This window comes from Lepisma saccharinum, chromosome 3, assembly GCF_977018435.1.
Source record: "Lepisma saccharinum chromosome 3, izLepSacc3.1, whole genome shotgun sequence".
In the NCBI taxonomy this organism is placed as follows: Eukaryota; Metazoa; Arthropoda; class Insecta; order Zygentoma; family Lepismatidae; genus Lepisma; species Lepisma saccharinum.
Genome location: NC_139231.1, coordinates 37745606 through 37765906, shown reverse-complemented (window position 1 = coordinate 37765906; position 20301 = coordinate 37745606). Strand labels below are relative to the sequence as shown.

Below are 20301 nucleotides of genomic sequence, written 5' to 3'. Positions count from 1 at the left end.
TTCTTCCTTCCGGGACCTTTTGGGTTACGCTGGCTCATTTGGTGAACAGTCATAACTTCAAATCCATAATCAATGAGCTCCGACATGATGAACTTCGTATCTAGATCTATAGGAAGATGTCGAATGACAACCCGAAGTGGACGATTTTGAAGATTGGGAGCTATGGCGAATCTTTCTCTGTTTGTTTGAAGATATGTTTTCAATGGAAACGTATACTATCCATTGTGTAACGCACCCTTGGGTTAATCTTGGTAGTTTCGATAGTTTTCATGACAAAATTATGAGGTGCCGGTTGATGATAGACATAGATCAACGGCTCTCTGGTAGGTTTTGGTGTGGAAACTGAAGGTATTTCGTTTTCTCCCTCTGTTTGAATCTGCATATTTTCAAGTGGTAATTCCAGTTGGTCTGATGTGAAAGCATCCAGTACTGGCCGGAACTGTCTTTCTTGGAGGTACGAGTTGAAACCCATCGGGATCAACGGTCTTGTTTTGTGTGGATTGCATATAACGTTCTCTTCTATCCGTTGGCTTCATAAATAACTTTTCGGAAGATCTGGAATATACTCGTCGTGGTGGGCGCATTTTCCCCTCCTTGCGATTTGGAGATGGCTCCCGTGTGAGCGGATACTCTTCTCTCTTCATTTACAACAGAATCTGATGTGTAACCGTACTCCGATGCAGTGCCCTGAGGTTCCCGGTTGTCGATATTGTGCATTTCAGAATCGCTAAGGCGTTCTGTATCTATCATTGGTTGCCTCGATAGCCTATCAGAGGGAGGAATTGGGAACACGAATTGTCCCCCCTGAATGGTTGAGCTCGTTGGCCTATCGGATGATTGGGTTGTTGAACGTCTTCCATTATTTCCCTGGACGGGGTCGAGTAGGTTGAAGTTCCTCACTGACATCGCGCGAACACGTGTCTATGCAGCGGCGATCTCGACGTTCGATGGTCTGGAGCTTTGTTGGGCACCGTGAGGTTTCCACTCCAGGTCCCTTCGGACAGAGGTGAGTTCAGGTCTCGCTGCGCTGGGTTTTATACTCGCGGTGGCGCATGGGTGGTGAAAATTTTAACTACAAGTACGCGTTGCTAACTCATTTTTTTTTACATATTGCAAACTTAGTACTGAGAAATATCAAGGTTTTGACATTGAGAAATTACTAGTGGGAAAATCACTAGATGCACGTGACAATATAAACTGTGTGCATTCAGACAATACAATTAATAATGAGCCTCGCAGGACTCTGCTATTCTAAACAACACGTTGAACAGTGTAAATGACAATAATTGATAGCATTAAAAGAATATAGCGACCACGCAGGTTTCTAATAATGAGTGAAGCTAGTAAACGTAGAGGTGGAACCGTTAACGTTTACAGAAAACATTTGAACTAAAAGCATACGCGTCGCAGGGACATTCCGCTTAACTCTTTCATCCGAATAAAAATAATATAGCGACCACGCAAGATCTAATAATAATTGAATGGCGACCAAGCAGGGTCGTTACATATTGCTTCCAGGCCGCTCTCGAATTCCTTTAAATCTTTAGAACATTCACTTTTCAGCGCACGTTCCATTCGCTCATTACCTAGCTTTCTTTGCAGTGCTCTGGTCGTTTTCCTTATACTTTCTTGGAGGCTCTCCAATGCTTCCTGTACGAAATCTACTTCGAACGGATTCACGTCTCTTTCAACACCAGTCTTCACTTTTAGTTTCACTTGTTCTGCCTCTTTGTCCACTGGTAGAAAAACTTCGCCGGGTTGTAGTTGCTGTTGACGAGCGGAAACTTTCAAAAGCTCCTCACGGGAATTGCTGTCTGTAGAAGCTTGTAACTGTTGAACGTTGTTATGCGTTAATTGTGATATATATATATATATATATATATATATATATATATATATATATATATATATATATATATATATATATATATATATATATATATATATATATATATATGTATGTATGTTTGTCGTACCCGAGACTCTGGTGCCTAGCTTCCTCCACGGAACACAAATCCGCCTGGCGCTGTGGTAAAGCTTGTTGTGAAAAATCTTTTGAAACCTGCGCAGGGAGAGGGTTGTCTGCTGAAATAAATAATGGCTGAACTACTTGTTTGTCTCCTACTTGTGGTTCAACTAGCTTTTCGCTGACCTCGGGAGTCTGGAATCTGGCGCTGTGGCACCTACCTTCCTCTACAGGACACAAAGCCTCGTATTTATGTGATAACTCTTGTTTGGAAAAATCGTTGGAAACCTCCGCAAGGGGAGGATTGTCTGTAGGTGCGACATCTAATAGCTCCTTACCTTCGTTCTCCGCCAATTGTGTATCAAATTTTAGTCCGCTTCCATTAAAATACACCAATGAGGATGCATTTTTGCTTGCTGGCGTTGACCACTAATAAGTACAAAGAAAGAAGTAAATGTGGCTTCTCTTTCAGATCAGTATCAATAGCTTGCCTGTAGTATTCAATAATAATGGGTCTCTCTTCCATACTTAATAGTATGCGCTCATGACGACATGGTTTTGTTAAATCATAACGTAAATGACTCTCCAACACACACACACACACAAATGATTTGGTCGAATTAACAAAACACGTTTCGTTAAGCTATTTGTAACCGTGAACAAAAAAATAGTCCCATTTACAGTTGGAAATTTTGAACAAATTCTTTGGTAACTAAGCACATGTACTAGATTACTAAAGAGCATTTAGTACTGTTGAATAATCATTCGTTGTCACCTGTTTGAACAAATGTTTGGTTGCCAGAAACTCTTTTTTGGTTCCTCCAAACTTTTCCCTCTGTGAAGAGTTAAAAATATTTTCGGTTGAAAATTGTTTTTTGTAAAAGGGGTGCTGAAGGGGGGTGTGGAAGAAAATCATTGCCGTCTCCTGGCGCCGCCTCTGCTCATAACCTAATTCTGGGGCATTTTATTGCCAGTGCGTAGTTGGAGCTCGGTTGGTTCATCGAACTCTCCAGCCTAACTATTGCCTATTTCTGGGGGAGCAGGAAGAGGTTTTGTAAGTCCTTGCCTTGACTCATCTCACCCAACAGGTCGATAGGTGCCAGGGCTTGCCCTGACTTGATACCTTCCTGGAGATGAGGCCTGATCGAAAAGGTTTTATATATAAAAAAAATCGGGCATTTTTATCACCGACTACGATGGGTTAACATCTCAAATATTCAGCTCCCATTATGGGAGGGTTCAAGAACTTAGTTTTCATTCTCAAACTAACTTAGAAACTTAGTTATTCTGACGCATGTGTATGTTTGACCTGTGGACAAGCTAACATGTCACCATGCGGAGAATAAGTTAATTCAAGATTGCTTTCACATTTGTGATAATTCAGTTTGATTTCTTCGAAACTTGTACGTAATATATTTTCAGTTTTGCATAAAGCACAGGACCTAATGTTGTTCTGCCGTATGAGTAGGTACGCCCTGTAGGCATGCTAACATTCCATCATACGGAAGAATAAGTTCAGATTATTTCATCTTCATAATTATTCATAATTTTATTCTTTATTGATATCTGGCATGGTTATGTTCGTCCTGTGACAATACTAACATGTTGCCATACCCGATATCAAGTAGTCTCTAATATTCTTCAAATTATTGCCGTTTTTATATTTCTCTATATTTTTGAACAATCTTGAACTCAGGCCATATTGTCCAATTAGTTTGGAACAACTCAAATATTAAATCGGAGTCAGTTCTCAAAACCTCCGCCAGTCAGGTCAAAATTATACATCATTATATCAGGTAGGGTTCAGAAAGTTCCAAGCAAGCGTCTGCTCGTTTCTATACAACGAATATGTCACCTTAATCCATGTTCACTAAATGTAATATGAAGTGCACAGTTTTCATTGTACGAGGAAAAATGGTTCAGCACTTGGATCTTTGGAAAGCTGCAACGAACCCATGTAAATTTCTGAAAGAATCTCAAATTAAAAACCATCTTCAGAAAAAGAATTGCCCTAAAGGGGAAGAGTAACAATTTCGCACCATTTGTGGATGTATTTCAATATCGGAATGGAATGCCACTGAAAAAAAATACCTTGACTAAACAAGAGAGTATGAATTTCTCTCCATGTTGCAAGTGGATGCGGTTTTATAACGTAATTATTAAGCTAGACACGATGTTTGTGCTATTTAGCGTCGCTTTTCTGCTACTTTTGACTAATCACGACGATGAGGATGAGTGATATGATGAAATTGATGAAGGAATGCTCACAAAGAACACCCACGTGCAGTCTCTGGTTCAAACACGTGACCTCTGGCATCTTAGCACGCTGTGATTAACACTCCGCCACGTAACTAACTAACTAACTAACTAACTAACTAACTCTCTAGCATTCTTAAACCCGAAGGTTCATGGCTGCAGCAACACAGGCCTTCCATCTGTCCCTATCTTCAGTAAGATCTATATACTCTTTTCCATCCCTACCGATTTCCCTTAGGTCCATCTCAACGTTGTCACTCCATCTTCGTCTTGGCCTTCCTACAGGTCTCTTACCATCAGATTTCCCAACAAGAATCCTGTAAACTCCTCTTTCCTCACCCATTCGTGCCACATGGCCTGCCCACCTAAGTCTTCTTGATTTAATTATTCTAATAATATCTGGACATGAATACAAATTATGTAGTTCTAAATTATGTAACCTTCTCCACTCACCTGTCTCCTCATCCCTTTTAGGTCCAAATATTTTCCTAAGGATCTTATTTTCAAATACTCTCAATTTATTTTCCTCTTTCAATGTAAGGGACCAAGTTTCACACCCATATAATACTACAGGCAAAATGACTGTTTTGTATATTTTAACTTTTAGTTTCTTAGATATTAAACGAGAAGACAAAAGTTTATGAAGAGAGAAGTAACATGCATTTCCTGAATTAAGCCTACTTTTTATTTCCTCTTTAATATAATTTCCATTTGTTAATATTACTCCTAAGTATTTGAATTTGGAAACTGTTTCAAACGAGTTGTTATCAATAATTAGATTTTGATTATTACCTAACACTTGGTTTCGGCCTGTAAGCATATATTTAGTTTTCTCTTTGTTAACTTCCAAAATCTCTCTTTAGCAGTTTTGAAAAATATTTTAGCATTATTCTTAATTGTATTTATATCATCCCCTAATAAGTCTACATCATCTGCATATGCTAACAACTGAGTCATACCATTTAATTTTAGTCCTCCTTTAGTTTTTTTTACCTCCCTAACAGCATATTCTAATTCAAAATTAAAGAGAAATGGAGATAATGCACCACGTAGGTTGGGGAAAAGGAGAGAAGAAGAGAACTAGGAAAATATAGGAAGGTAGAGAAACAGAGGAAGATAGGAAAGGGAGAAGAAAAAGGAGTGTGGTCAGCACCACGTGGTCGTCTTCACCACCACCACCGCTCCAAGGTATCCATTTATGGGTGAGTCCCAGAGCCGCTTTGTGTGGGGACAAGGAGACTGGAAAATTTCCAACCTTAGATCAACCACCCGGGTCTCCCGCGTGGCAATCAGGCGCCTTGCCAACAAGACCTCTGCGGCTTCATCATTAGTAGCAGTTCGCATACATTTTCGCAGGCACTGCGAACGAAAAGCTGTATAATCGTAATCTAATCCTTATCTTTATGTAAGTTCTGTGGAAATAAATCAATTTCATATTGTGCAACAGTACTACAAGTATTTTGCTTATTAATTTTTTTATTTGGCAAATCTTTCTGGGGGAGCAAACCCCCTTAACCCTCTCTAAATACATGCTTGCTCGTGACATTGACAGACACTTGTTTGATTTATTTTATTTTACTTCGCGTTTTGTGCCTCTTGGCTAATTTGCGAAGATGGGGATGAGGGATGAAATGATTAAATTGATGAATGGAATCACAAACAACCAAGCCCGAGCGGGATTCGAACCCGGGACCCCTAGCGTTGCAGCGCGATGAGCTAGCCACTCGGCCACAGGGTCCGGCGACAGACAGTTAAGTACTTCTGATTAATAACTAGAATTTAAGATACATAAATTGTTGGGTGGCACCCAGACAAATGGATTTGTCAATTTATTCCGGTCTGAACTAGCGACTAGATCAATACACTGAAACTGCATGTGGTAAATGTCGATATTTATCGATTGTTTGCAATCAAAAAGCACTAACTTTCTACTCCACGAAAGCATGTATATACGTCTATGGAAACACCATGAAAACAAATTACTTGGATGTTCGTTTTGAAAGAGAAAACACAACGAATAAAGTTGGAACTTGTGTGCGTCTACACGTGTTGGGTAACGTAAAAGCGATTGTCTTAAAATTATACTTTATAATGGTCCCTATCGTCCTCAACAGAATTATTATCGTCACATTTCAAACTGTTGCACTATTTACCTAACGTAGTTATCCTCACTTTCCCTAATCGATTTACTTCAAAAGGTTGTATTTGCTTGTTTACATCAGCACCTAGCAACCACAAATAGCGAAACTCTTTACTTTGCAGTAAACTGGATGGTTTCGCGTAGGCAGTGAATTTCAGTGACGGAATTGTGGCACAGCAAGATCGGCCAATGGAAAGATGGTAACGGAATTGCGTGGGCGGCGGGACATTCTGAAGTCCTACAATCTTCCCCTGCTATTTTAAAAGTTGTTTACACAAGCGATATTTCATATTTATGTTCCTTTTGTGTGAGATTGATCGAAGGGTGTGACTGCACAGACATTCATAGTGTATAGAGGTCATTAAGACATTAACTTTTTTAACGCTTTCTTGTTTGATGCCTCACTTCGACCATACAAGCTCTCAAAAACGGCATTTTATCCTGAATATGTATGCAACCACGCAGCACAGGCTCACAATTGCAAATAATGTATTGATTATGCAATTACTGTAAACAAAATATACGAAATATCTATAAATAACTAGGCATTTGCCTTTTGGTTGTTGATGAGCGCTCTCTCCATGGGCGTCTGTAGGTCAGTCGACCCCTCCTCGCCCCGCCCTGGAAATTGGCATTTTTCATTTCAAGTTGCAAAAAAGCAGGAAGTTTGTTCTTTTTATTGGTATGAACAGAAATAAAGTTCACTTGGTTAGTATTCGAACAGAGTAATCAATGTAAAATATAAATCACATCGAAAAAAATAGTGAAAAATACAGGAACCAGATTATTTTTTCATGTTCTACCATTAAATTCAAAGAATAAATGGTTCCACACTTTTCAGAATTCGAAAAATTCTAATTTTGGATGAGGTCAGACAATATAAACTTTGTGAGTATTTTTTTCTAACTTCGAAAGTCCTTTCTTGAACGACACTTGCAAAAGTTAATAACAAAATACAATAACTGTGCATTTCAGTATAGTAACTATGAAATGTAAAAGTATTAATGGAAAATAGTTGTGCTGGATATTCACTCTGCTTGTGGATCGAATAGCATGATAATAATAAACAACAATAATATTAATTTCTATCGTAGGACAGGTGCTTTTATGCAAATGTTAGTGACCTTAAGTAGAGAGAAGCTAGATAATGAATATATGCTGTTTTATCTCTATTCCTGCATCAACTTTTTATCTGTTCATGCAATAACAATAATTATATTATTAAGTGATCTATTTTCATATTAATATTTTAAATATACATTAATCTTATTAACATATCAATTATAAACTTCATTATTATTATTATTATTATTATTATTATTATTATGTGAGACAATTGGTTCGGACCCCTCCCGAAATATACGTGGCTGGTCACGAGCTACTAGCACAAGGAAGATGGAATTGGGTGAGGTTAACAGGTAGTAACTACTCATTAAATCTTCGCCAATTCAGAGATATCCAAAGAGTTATTGGGCCTCCCCGATGGCGCAGTCGTCGCCTTGTAATCAAGGGGTCCCGGGTTCGATACCCTGTGGAGGCACATAGTGGTTCGGATTCCACTTTAAATTGTAGGTCCAGTCCCGATTAGCCTTACTGTGCACAAAGTGGACTTAAAACATCAACTCAAGAGAAACCAAACCAAAAAGTTTTTCTCATCCAGGGATAGCACCGACTGAGACAGTAGGAGTCTAAGCACAGTGTCGTCGCGTCTCGTGAATGAAGAAGCATGTCTTGCTCCCGGTCTCGTCTTGAAAAGTCTCGAAAGGTCTGGCTACGTTCTCGATTTTTTAAAATTATCGTTGAGGGTGGTAGTCGTAGTCTCGTCTCGAACTTCGAGACGAGATTTATAGAAGTATGTAAAAATCGAGACGAGGTGAGACGTAGTGTCGCAGTATTTGCAAAATTTAATAGTAAATAAATGGCAACTGTGAACGTTGAAACGTATACTCTGTCCCCACTATCTCTGGAGCAAGGCCGCGCACGGCGGCAGAGAATAGGAGGGGGAGGAAGAAATATAGTGGGCAAAGTGAAGCAGTAACTGCAGTTGCTTCCCCTTCTATGCAATCCCATTCCCTCTCGTGAGTTCATTGGTGGAGCCGTCTCGCATCACTACTTGCGCAGAGACTTGTTTTCGTATGGTTGAATATGTTCAGGGTTGTAAATCCGTTCTCGAGAGTTGAAAATTGATTGTCAACTGTTACCTCTTTGTTTGCGCACGCAGCTGCTATTTGCAACACCGCGGACGGGAGGTGAGAAAGCAAGTGTGCAGACCGAAGCAGTGCGCGCTGCTGCAAACAGATGGTAGTTGCAGCCGCGTTTTACCTCCACGCATTCACCATCTCATTGGTCGAGTAGTCTCGACTCAATAAATGCGCAGAGGACTTGTTCTCGTCGCTTGCTACACAGACATCTGGAACAGAGTGTAGCTGTTCTCCCCGGCTGTTCTGTACAGCTAAACGCACAATAAATGAGGGAATAAAAATGTTGTCGTCGAAATCATGGTACTCACCCATTTAGCAGCGACTGATCGAGGACCGATATATCGTCATCTTCGTTGTCGTCACTCGAAGGAGGGTCTTCGATCACCAACGGGGCTCTCGGCCTGTAACAGAAGAAAATGCATTTGAGATTTATCACTTGGTGAAAGGACTTATTCATATAAGGATTTCCAACAGGAATACATACACCTTCTTTCAAACACAAAGAAAAAGTCGTATAAAATTGGTTTTGTACGAGCTCATTCTTGTGTGCTCATACTGGGGCCCCAATCTTAACACTTCTAGCAAATTATTTCTTGCCTCTATATTAATCTCTACGCAAGACATTTGGGAGAATTATCGGGTAAATTTCAGCATACACTGTTAATTGTACACCCAACGGCAAAAGAAATAGTAGGATAATTGTCACAATTTTCATTCAGTTTGTTTTCCACAATGTGATGATCATGAAATAAAAACGTCAATAATATTTGCTTCGAATCAACAGATTTCCATTCCTTTAAACAACACAGAATGTAGATTAAAAATAATGAAATTATCGATGGACAATTTGCCTATTATGCCGTTGGCTGTACATTATCTACTGTCTAGCCCGTCTATTGCTTTCACCTATAACACTACGTTCGGAGAGAGCATCGCCTCTTTCTTTGCCGGTGACGGAGACCGAACCTACGACTGACCTGGCCTTTTACTACAAATCCGTGAGGTATCCAACTACTACACGAAGTCCCTTGTAATTTTACATTAGCTTTTGTTCTATTTAACATATTTTTCGGAGGAAAGGGAAAACATATTTGACCTTTATGTCTTCAAATATTGCCTCAACCTTCTCAGATAATAGAAATAGTAACTGAAGTGGTGATACAGAATTTGGATGGAACGCCTTGGAGTAGATGGTTAGCGACCAGGATTCGTAGCAAAATCATCACACGTCAGTCTAGGTTCGATCTCCGCTACCAGCAAAAAAAAATTGTGAAAAAGAAGAGGTGTTTTCTCAAAACGTAATGATAGAATAGACAAGGGATGATCTAAATTAACATTTCTGATTCTTCAGATTACTTCGAAATGGTTGCTCAAATACGACCTCCACTTTCACTCCCATTTTTCTTGTGGGAATAGGTTGATTGATATGCTTTATTTTACTTCGCTTTGTTGACACTTTTGGCTAATTTCCAAAGATGGGTATGCGTGATGATATGATGAATTTGATGAATGGACACTCAAACATCCATGCCCAGGCCAGGATTCGAACACGGGACCCCTGGCGTCGTAGAGCGATGTGCTAACCACTCCGCCACGGAGGCCGGCTTGTAGGAATAGGTAAAGTTTTCAATTGGACCCTAGATCTCGTCTCAGTGATTGTAGGTAGATTAAATCAGAAAATTATTGTCGGTAGTCATAATAATACCGAATAAAAAAGGAACACTACTATTATGAGATAAATTTTTTAAAAAAATGGCTTCTTGGCTGATTATGATGTCGATGTCGCCTTTGTACCACGCCTACTTGCGTCAATGCTTGGTAACTTTCACATACGTAGTTAAAACCGAACACCCAAAAGAATGGAAAAGTACTTTATGTCACATCATACCATTTTTATGTCTATAGGTTTCATAAATTTTTAGAAATTAACAGTACCAGGTTTTCTGTCAAGGACAGATCGACGAATCAATACTTCTTATCACACTAAGCTAGTATTCGCAAAGTCTTTAATTCCAAAAAAAAAAAACATCTTTACGATTCTAGTAGTTTCAGAGTAATAAGAGAGTGGCGCTGTTTTTTTTGTTTTTTTTGCCACTCGGGAAAAGCAGTTTAAACTGTTCCCTTTTTCTTGCCACTCACGATACAGACTCAAATTGTTCATTTTTGCAAGATTTCCTCTGCTGGGAGATCATCTGAAACATTTAATTTTCAGACGAAACCATTTTGGAGAAAAGTTAACTTATATGACTGCTGTACCAAGATTGTAAATTTGGAATACTTGTTTCGCACTTATGCAATTAAGAATTTAGCTAACCATTCTACGATGTTTAAGAAAGTTCCTTAGCTCATTCTGTTCGTCGTAAGGGATTGGCTATGCAAATATATTACGTTGGAGTTTCGACTTCTACCTGATTTCGTGTTGGTGGTCAGTGTAACGTGCTGCGAAGCTAGATATTTCCTGTTCCAACCCTGGTCACAACATGTGTTTTCCTATCATGAATTTCAGCTGTTCTTCATCCATCGCCGCGTTTAAGCCGAGAGGTAGAAAAGCTTACATCGACTTTCAATTGGTGCATAGTATTTTGATGAAACCAATAGCTACAGTGTTGACTGTTGTTTTTTTATTAAGGAAAATCACTCCAAAATACTGTACTTATTGTCGCCAACAAACAAAACCTACCATCGTCCCCGAAAAAAGCTATTATTATTACAAGACTTCGAAAAGCGCACTTTGGGAAAGTTGTACACAATGTTAATGTAATCTTGCTTATCTATCGAAAGAACTATCAAGATCATTTGCCAAGGTCATGCAAGGGGAAAAATCGTCCCAAGCCTTGTAACAGGTCTGCATTTTAGATTAGACGAGTGTCCGTCGCGTGCTAAACGGCCTCCAGCTGTCCCGCTATTTTAACCGCACGAATTCCGGGTTTCATTGATCCGAATAACCCACAATTTTACCTTGTTGTTATTGGACACGCACACTAACCAAAATATAGGATAATATCTTTATTTCCGACTGCAGGGCTAGAGCAAATTCGTTTCATGATTTCAAACGAGAGGTTCGTAAATATTTACGTCCGTACTTCAAAGGAACTGAGGTGAATTATACAGGGTGATTCAAAAGTCTCTAATGAATTATTTTCAGGATGGAATAAAAGAAACTTGTTTTCCAGCAAGATGGTGCACCACCTCATTTAGCCAGAATCGTTCGGGACTACATCACTGACACCTTTTCGACAGATGGATCGGCCGTGGCTCACCAAGACCTTCGCCGGTTCACTCTCAGACCTGACTCTCCTAGACTTTTTTGTCTGGAGTTGCATTAAGTCTAGAATGTACCAAGTAAAGATCAACACCATAGAGCAACTGGCACAGCGAATATCTGCAGCAACAGGGGAGATCATGCCAGCTATGTCGGAGCATGTGTTCTGGTCTACCCAAGAGAGGTGGGTGTCATGCCTAGACTTACCATTCCACCACATTGAAATGTACTGAGTGTGTGTTCTATTCTAGAGGACTTTCAGCAGTACTGTAAATTCTGTCAATAAAATGCTTTTGTATTAAAATGTAGACTTTTGTTTTCAGCCATATAGGAAAATGGGTACAGGGGTACATTACTTCACCACCAAAGTCCTAAACCCTACGGTCGTTTTGTCCATGCACGAGCTTTCTTTTCCACTCGAAAAATATATTCCCACTGATCAATTCAAAATTTCCTTTCGTCCTTTGTGTCCTGTACCTTTGTATTTACAAGTGGGCCTCTTTGTTGCTAATGTCTTTAGTCTTTGTGGTTTTCACCATTTAATTCTTTAGCAATTAGTTTATGCTCCATATGAGCCTGGGAGTGTGGTTTTTCCATATGCAGCTTTCCTATTTGCATATGCCATTCTACGATCAATCCCAAATAAATTAGGAGGGATAATAACACTAGTAATATCCATTACAATATCCATTATTTTTAATTCTACAAAAATGGCAAATGTGGCCGGAGGGTGGTGATTATAACCACCACAAAATGGCCGACATGCATGCAGGATGTATGGGGCTGTAGCTCCATATGTCTTCATGACGTAGTGCAATGTGCACGGGGTAATTTTACCTCTAACATTCTTTTCTTACCTACGATCCTGCATATGCCATACCCTGAGCGCCCACTATGGCGGAAGCAAGGCGAAGCGCAGGAGTGGTCGAGCTTACACTTAATTATATGCATTTTCCACAACGCCTGTCGCTTCGCTCGCGGGCACCCAGCTATAGTGTTTTGTTAATGGAAAGATATGTATATTTCGCAAATTTCATAAACATTTTTACGTTTGGTAATTTTCACATACTGAAAACGTAACGTAACGCTTAAAAGAATGAAAGAGTACTTGATGTCACTCATAACCATTTTTATATCTTTCGGTTTCATAGTGGCGTGTTTTCTGTACCGGACAGACAGACGGATCAATACTTTTTATCGCACTAATCTAGGTTCGCAAAGTATTTCATTCCAAAAAATTGATCTTCACTGTTCCAGTAGTTTCAGACAAAAAAGGGAGGGTCACTTGCCACATTTCTTGCCACTCAGAAAACCGATTCAAACTGTTTCATTTCCTTGCCACTCAGAAAACCGATTCAAACTGTTCGATTCTTGCCACTCAGCAAACCGATTCAAACTGTTCGATCCTTGCCACTCAGCAAACCGATTCAAACTGTTCGATCCTTGCCACTCAGCAAACCGATTCAAACTGTTCGATCCTTGCCACTCAGCAAACCGATTCAAACTGATCGATCCTTGCCACCCAGCAAACCGATTCAAACTCATCGATTCTTGCCACCCACCAAACCGATTCAAACTCATCGATTCTTGCCACCCAGCAAACCGATTCAAACTGATCGATTCTTGCCACCCATCAAACCGATTCAAACTGATCGATTCTTGCCACCCAGCAAACAGATTCAAACTGATCGATTCTTGCCACCCAGCAAACCGATTCAAACTGTTCGATTCTTGCCACCCAGCAAACCGATTCAAACTGTTCGATTCTTGCCATCCAGCAAACAGATTCAAATTGTTCCATATCCTTACCACTCACGATACCAGCTAAAATTCTTCTCTACCCCACCGATTTCCTCTGCCAGGAGGTCCTCTCAAACATTAAGTTTCTAAATACCTCTAACCATTTTAATAAAAAAAAAATACAGTATTCTACGGCATTATATCATAGTATTTGGAATTAACCAAAACTGGCAGAAAAGAGACAAAGTGCATAGGATTTTGATGAAACCAATAGCTGACCCATCTTGTCTGTTTCTTTTTTTTTCATTTTATATAAAGAAAAATCGCTGCAAATTATTGCACTTATCGTTGCTAATAAACATCACCTATCACAGTCTCCGAATAAAGCTATTATTATTACACGGCTTTCAAAAGCGCTCTTTGGGAAAGTTGTACACAATGTTAACATGGTAATCTTGCTTATCTATCGAATGAACTAACAATCCTCCATGTGCATGTGTAATGGAAGGATATATATTTCGCAAATTTTATAAAGATTCCTAGAAGGGAGGAGATGAATATATACTCAAAGTGTTGATCCTCCTTCGTCTCAATCTGCCTCCTGTGTACAAGATTTCCCTAATTCAGAAATTATGCTACGCGATTCCCATGTAGTACCTTGCTTGTTCCCTCCGAACGGCACATATTGGTTATAGAACTTTTATTATTTCAAATCTATACACGTGCACAATTTACAATCCGGATAATAATTGTGCAGGGTTGCCTTTACACAGGATGAATAGAAAAACGCAAGACGTAGTAGGTGGGTCTATCCAGGATATTAAAAAAAGAGAGAGTTGACGTTTATAATGTATTAGAACTTTAACAGTATGAACTTAATTTCTTACACAAATACACCCCCCCCCATACATATATGTACATGTTAACGTTCATTGAACTATCCTTGGAAAGCCTTTAATTAGATAAAAATGCACTCCAGCTTGGCTATGTTAGTCAATACGCCGCGAATGCTGCATATTTCAATTTCAAATAATGTTTTGTAGTAAAGGAAGCCATGTAAGTTCATTCAAGCATGTATCAATGTTCGAAGTGGAAATTATAGCTGGAAGGATGCCTGGTTGAGTTTGGAGATGGATGGGTGAGGGAGGTGCTTCTATGGAACCAAATAGTTACCCATTAGGTTCAAGTGGGAGGGTGCTTATGCAAATGATCCTAGCTTAGGAGATGCATTACGCACAATATAATCCCCCCGGCGTCTCCCTTCCCCCATACACACACACTTCGAGCACTGATCTACATTCTAATTCTGGTGAATGCTACGCTAGACAAGAGAAAAATTTCTTCGCAATCTCGGTTAAATTGTTTTCCTATATTTTGAGCCAAGCTATGTATGATATATACGTGTGTATCGAGTCCTTAGCAAATTCCATATCCGCCTATCAGGGCAAAATGAAACAAACTGACCCAGTCTTACGAGTGGCAAGACAAAGGAACAATTTGAACAGGCTTCCTGAGTGGCAATGCAAAGGAACAATTTGAACAGGCTTCCTGAGTGGCAAGACAAAGGAATAATCTGAACCGGCTTCCTGAGTGGCAAGACAAAGGAACAATTTGAACAGGCTTCCTGAGTGGAAAGACAAAGGAACAATTTGAACAGGCTTCCTGAGTGGAAAGACAAAGGAACAATTTGAACAGGATTCCTGAGTGGAAAGACAAAGGAACAATTTGAACAGGCTTCCTGAGTGGCAATGCAAAGGAACAATTTGAACAGGCTTCCTGAGTGGCAATGCAAAGGAACAATTTGAACAGGTTTTCCTGAGCGGCAATGCAAAGGAACAATTTGAACAGGCTTCCTGAGTGGCAAGACAAAGGAAAAATTTAACAGGCTTCCTGAGTGGCAAGACAAAGGAACAATTTCAACCAGTTTCCCGAGTGGCAAGTGCAATTCTCCAAATTTCGTCAGTAACTCGCAAACTACTAGAGGCACAAAGATAGAATTTGAGAGATGAAGAATCCATCGAAAACTAGCTTAATGCAACGAACATTATCACGTTCAGCCAATCTTCGTATGAGGGGCGACGACAATAGAAATCAAGTGACGCATCAATATCTAAGAAAATATTAAAACTTTAGAGATGAAATTTTGTGGAATGAAAGACACAATGCGAAATGAGACAAGAATCATCTTGGTTGGACTCTGCCAGTGAGAACAATAAAATCGGAACTATGAGACTTATGGAGTCCCTTCGCGACCATTTACAGTTTCATTTAATGTATGAAGATATTTTTAATCATATAATGTGTTCCTTTCATCTATAAAGTGAGCAAAGGTATTCAAAATTCATAATGAAAACCTCACAATTGATGATTCATGTTGTTCCTTACCTGACTTTAGTTTATGCCCTTCCATAAATAGCTACCAGAGACCTCTCAAAAACATTTGTCTTTGTCAATACCTTCAACTACTATTATAGTATCTGTAGTTTTGTGGAATTGGCTGGCATGGACGCACACAACTGACAAATTCCTCACGACATTCGAACATCAATTGTGCTTCTGCAACTATACCACTGGTCACGAAATGAGACTCCTGGGCAAGAATGCGCTGGTGTCACGTATGGGAAAGACAGACAGTAAAAGCTAAGAACCATTAGTTCCTGAACACGATGTGGCAACGTTCACCATGAAGCGGTGCCTAATCCAAGGGTTAATCCTCTTTCCCGCCAAAATGAAACAGGCCGTTGTTATCCCTGATCTTTCTAACAAATATTGATACTTCATTTGTGCCACGCACATTACAAAGACAGACTACAGAACTTGAACATGCATTGTCACAAACCTCAGAACAAATCCACATACGAGCAGGTAGGTCGGCACTATGTGACAACAGAGCAATTTATACCAGACGCCTTATTTCGTTGCACCGAACCTAGGTCCTTTTAACTTAACAGAAATACACAAAAATTTTAGCTGGCGCTGACATCTGATGTTGCAAATCGAGAAATTTTCAATATATGAATTTTCATGAGGCTAATACTTTGTCGTTGATTCTTAATTAGATAAATTGTATTGTACTGTAGTTCTTTTCTGGAATGTAGATTCTAATGTAATAGAAGGGGGGATTAAACGTGACGATAACTCCACATAACAAAACAATGTGGTGCAAGCAGAGCTAAACCAACGTGGATATGTCCATGCCAACTTGCAAATGTACAGGGTGGTGCAAAAGTAGATTGGCAGTCACTCTTTTGTATTTTACAGGTTGGTGATTCGTAATGGTGGGCAACCTGACAGTCCGAGACAGAAAGTGCATCCTGAATAATTACTGGAAATATGAAAATGCAGAAACAATGCGCCAGAAGTGGAGAGAAACCTTCTACACTATAAGAAATATTACTGTCTACCTACTTTTGCACCACCCTGTACAGTCGGTTTTATGTGTTGGGGAGGCTCATGGGGGAAGCAGCGCGTCTAATAGCTCTCTCATTTTGCAGTCGTTTTACCAGACTACACATGCGCAAAATCGACACACTCCCCACACCCAACGAGGCGACGAAAAGATGTAGAAGTTCATGCATTTAACAGGAGCAGCATTCGGTCAGTTCCCCACGGTGAAATTCATATGAAGAAGCATGTGAGAAACTCATTACGTGTAAAACCACCTTAACATTATGATTTGCATAATGCACACGTTCCCGTGCTCTGGCTACGCCAATGTACCCTAATCATGCTGACCAGCTATTGGTGGTGGAGCCAGAGAAACATACGGATATATATATAGTAAAATTACTACACATGAACGTGCGAAAAATAACGCATGCGCAATGCAAGTGCTGCGAGGTGTGGATCTGAAAGCTACATCATCACAACACAGACCAGTACAATGAACATCAAAAGTAGAAGAAAAGTTTCTAACGTACTACCGCAATTCAAAGTGACGTGCGTGAGGTGCAGGTACGCTAACGTGTCGCCTAGTGCCTTCCCTAAACACTGAACTAGAGATAGAGGAAACAAAAGAACGGCTATCATGCGTACACTCTACCTTGACATAGCCAGAGCTCTCGACAACCCAGCAAACTATGTTACTTTCCGGTTACAATGGGGCCTAGGTGGAGAGATAAGAGAATTGTTATAAATAACAGATAAAAGCTACTGACAACCGGTTTACCACTACTTCCACATCAACAACAACGTATCTACCATTTAAAAACGACTGCATGCACAACAGTATTTATTTCTACCTACAACCAACCATCAACCTACGCCTTCAAGCTGTCATACCGGCGCGGGTGTTCTTTCCAGAGCGGGATATCCTTTACAGCTTTGGTCGCACGCAGCTATAGGCTGTGTAACCTTAATTTATGGATGAAGAGAGGTGATTGGCCCTGTGGGATGTGCCTCTCATACGTCACTGCAGACGCACGGAACAGCCAATCAGACGTCGATACCTCTTCTTTCATAATATAGGGGCCACAAATAACGCCAGCTATTCCAGAGTCAAGGTATCTTCCGGCATCCATTCAAAGCGCAGAAGGGTTACGTTAACAAAATCCTGTTTCCCTGCTGGCTGCTTCGGGGAGGAGGGATTTTAATGTTGGCGCTTCTTGCCCAAGTAGTAGGCCTAATTGGCTGTTTGACCAAAAGTAAACGCGGCAACAGTAAGTCACTGCCAGAAAGGCGAAACCGCGCCGAGAGTTAGCCTGGCTTGTCTTTAGGCTATAAGTTGAAATTATTGCTGGTACGTCCGGTCTGCTCGTAGTGATCATACATTGGCAAGAACGCTGAAACAGCACGTGTTTTGTTTTGTTCTCTGCCAACTAGAGCTATTTCCTTTGCAAGGAGACTTAAACCTCATACCGTCTGCATTGTCTATTGTCGGTTGTCCTTGGGAGCTATTTTTATTTGCCAACCGTCATCGAGAGAGTGTCTGCTACAGGAGATACAATGTAAATTGCAAAGCAGGCTACTCGTAACTACAACTCGTGCCTTGTAGCAACGTTGCCAAGTGTAATAATACCTCTTCCTTCTTGCAGTGAAGGTCCTTCGGCCGCTAATTTCCCCCGTGCTCTTGCGGGGTACACTCGTAACAAGACACTTCGGTAACCCTCGCGTTTACGACTGCACAAGGGAGGAAACCCTATCTTATAATAGGGATGGCAACATGGGGTGTATCCGGCTCGAGATTCAAATTGGGAGCGAAGGTGACCGATGACGGCCGCATAATAAACCATACGCTGACTGGTTGTGAAGTATAATTACCATATTCACAACGAGAGGTAAGGGATATATATTTCAGATTGTGAGTGGCAAAGAATTCACCCTCGGAATGCTTAAAAGACATTATACAGAGTTCTTAATCAGCATTGGTCAGTGTGCGGATCGCAATACACAAGTCCACCCATGAAGTGACACAAAATCTCGAACAATGGAGACAAAGATAGTATTCCAAAGTGTTAAAAGAAAAACTTACCCAGCGTGAATCATACACATGAAAACCTACAGAAAAAGAGTACTTATTTAAAATATACAATTGTTGTTAGGCGAGGCATATCTCGCCCTTGAAATTCAAGACATGATTGAAAACTCGGAAGACTCCATTGAAATGAGACAGAATATTAGCACTCTCGAGTCTCATCTGGTTCGGATTTAGCACAGAACCTGAGCGAATTAAGGCGTCCGGGCAGAAATGCTCTGGTGTCACATTATATAGGAGAGGCAAAACGAGCAAAGGGAGGAATCGCTGGTTGCACACACACACAATGTGGCAACGCTGCACGTGCAGCGTTGCCTAGCCCAAGCGTTAACCCTCACTCCAAAGGGAAATAGACCGTTGGCATCACCGTTCTTTCCAACAATATCAAAGTGTGTATCATATATATTATAGGCACTGCAGATATTACCGTAAATCTCCCAACAAATTAATTGAAATATAAATGTAATCATGTGTGCTTGGAGCGATGTGGCAACGCCGCAAATGCGTGAGTTCGTGCCTGCTGCTTTGCTATGTAACATACTCAGCCAACCTGACATAATGGCAGTTTTTATTTTTTTATATAAATATTTTATATGTGATGTAAAAGAAGGTGTTAGTTTGATATAATAACTCTATAGTTATTTTTTTCTTTTCGTATTTAAACTCAAGACGAGATCAAAAAAAGTTTACGAGACAAAACGATTCAATCCTCGTTACTACTACTACCACCTAGAACGCTCTAGGGCCTCCCCGATGGCGCAGTGGTAGCGTCGTCGCCTTGTAATCAAGGGGTCCCGGGTTCGATACCCGGTGGAGGCACAAGTGGTTCGGATCCCACTTTAAACTGTAGGTCCAGTCCCAATTAGCCTTACTGTGCATAAAGTGGACTTAAAACAACAAATCAACCAAATCAACCAACTAGAACGCTCTATTTCAACATTTCTCTAATCGAGCACAGACTAGAAAGTGAGACGGTAGCAAATATGATCCATATATTCTTCTTTATAGATGGTCAGTGGTTAATGATTCGTATTGAATTGTATTGAACTTTTACCCATTGTACCTGGTTTTGATTCCGACGTTTGATGACATAACTACTTTTCCTCAGACATTTCGGAAATCAGATCTGTCTCTGCTTTTAGAATAGGTTAGTGTGGTTAAGGGAGAATTCACACCGAAGAAACACGCAACACGCGACACGAGTGTTTCACACCGAAGGGACAAGGTGCACGCGGCAAGCGACACTTGGTTTCTTTGTTCAGT

The 20301-nt window shown here is 40.2% G+C and overlaps 1 protein-coding gene across 4 annotated transcripts in view; it reads right to left on the bottom strand.

Annotated features, from left to right (window-relative positions):
* LOC145984983 (uncharacterized) overlaps positions 1-20301 on the bottom strand; it is a 382735-nt gene that overhangs the window by 271464 nt on the left and 90970 nt on the right. For 3 of the 4 annotated variants that reach the window (XM_083118457.1, XM_083118455.1, XM_083118456.1), the window contains exon 3: positions 8872-8964. In XM_083118457.1, coding sequence (XP_082974583.1) covers positions 8872-8964 — 93 coding nt within the window. Of the gene's footprint in view, positions 1-8871; positions 8965-17607; positions 17671-20301 lie in introns of those variants that run through there. The other variant, XM_083118458.1, reaches the window with a different exon arrangement.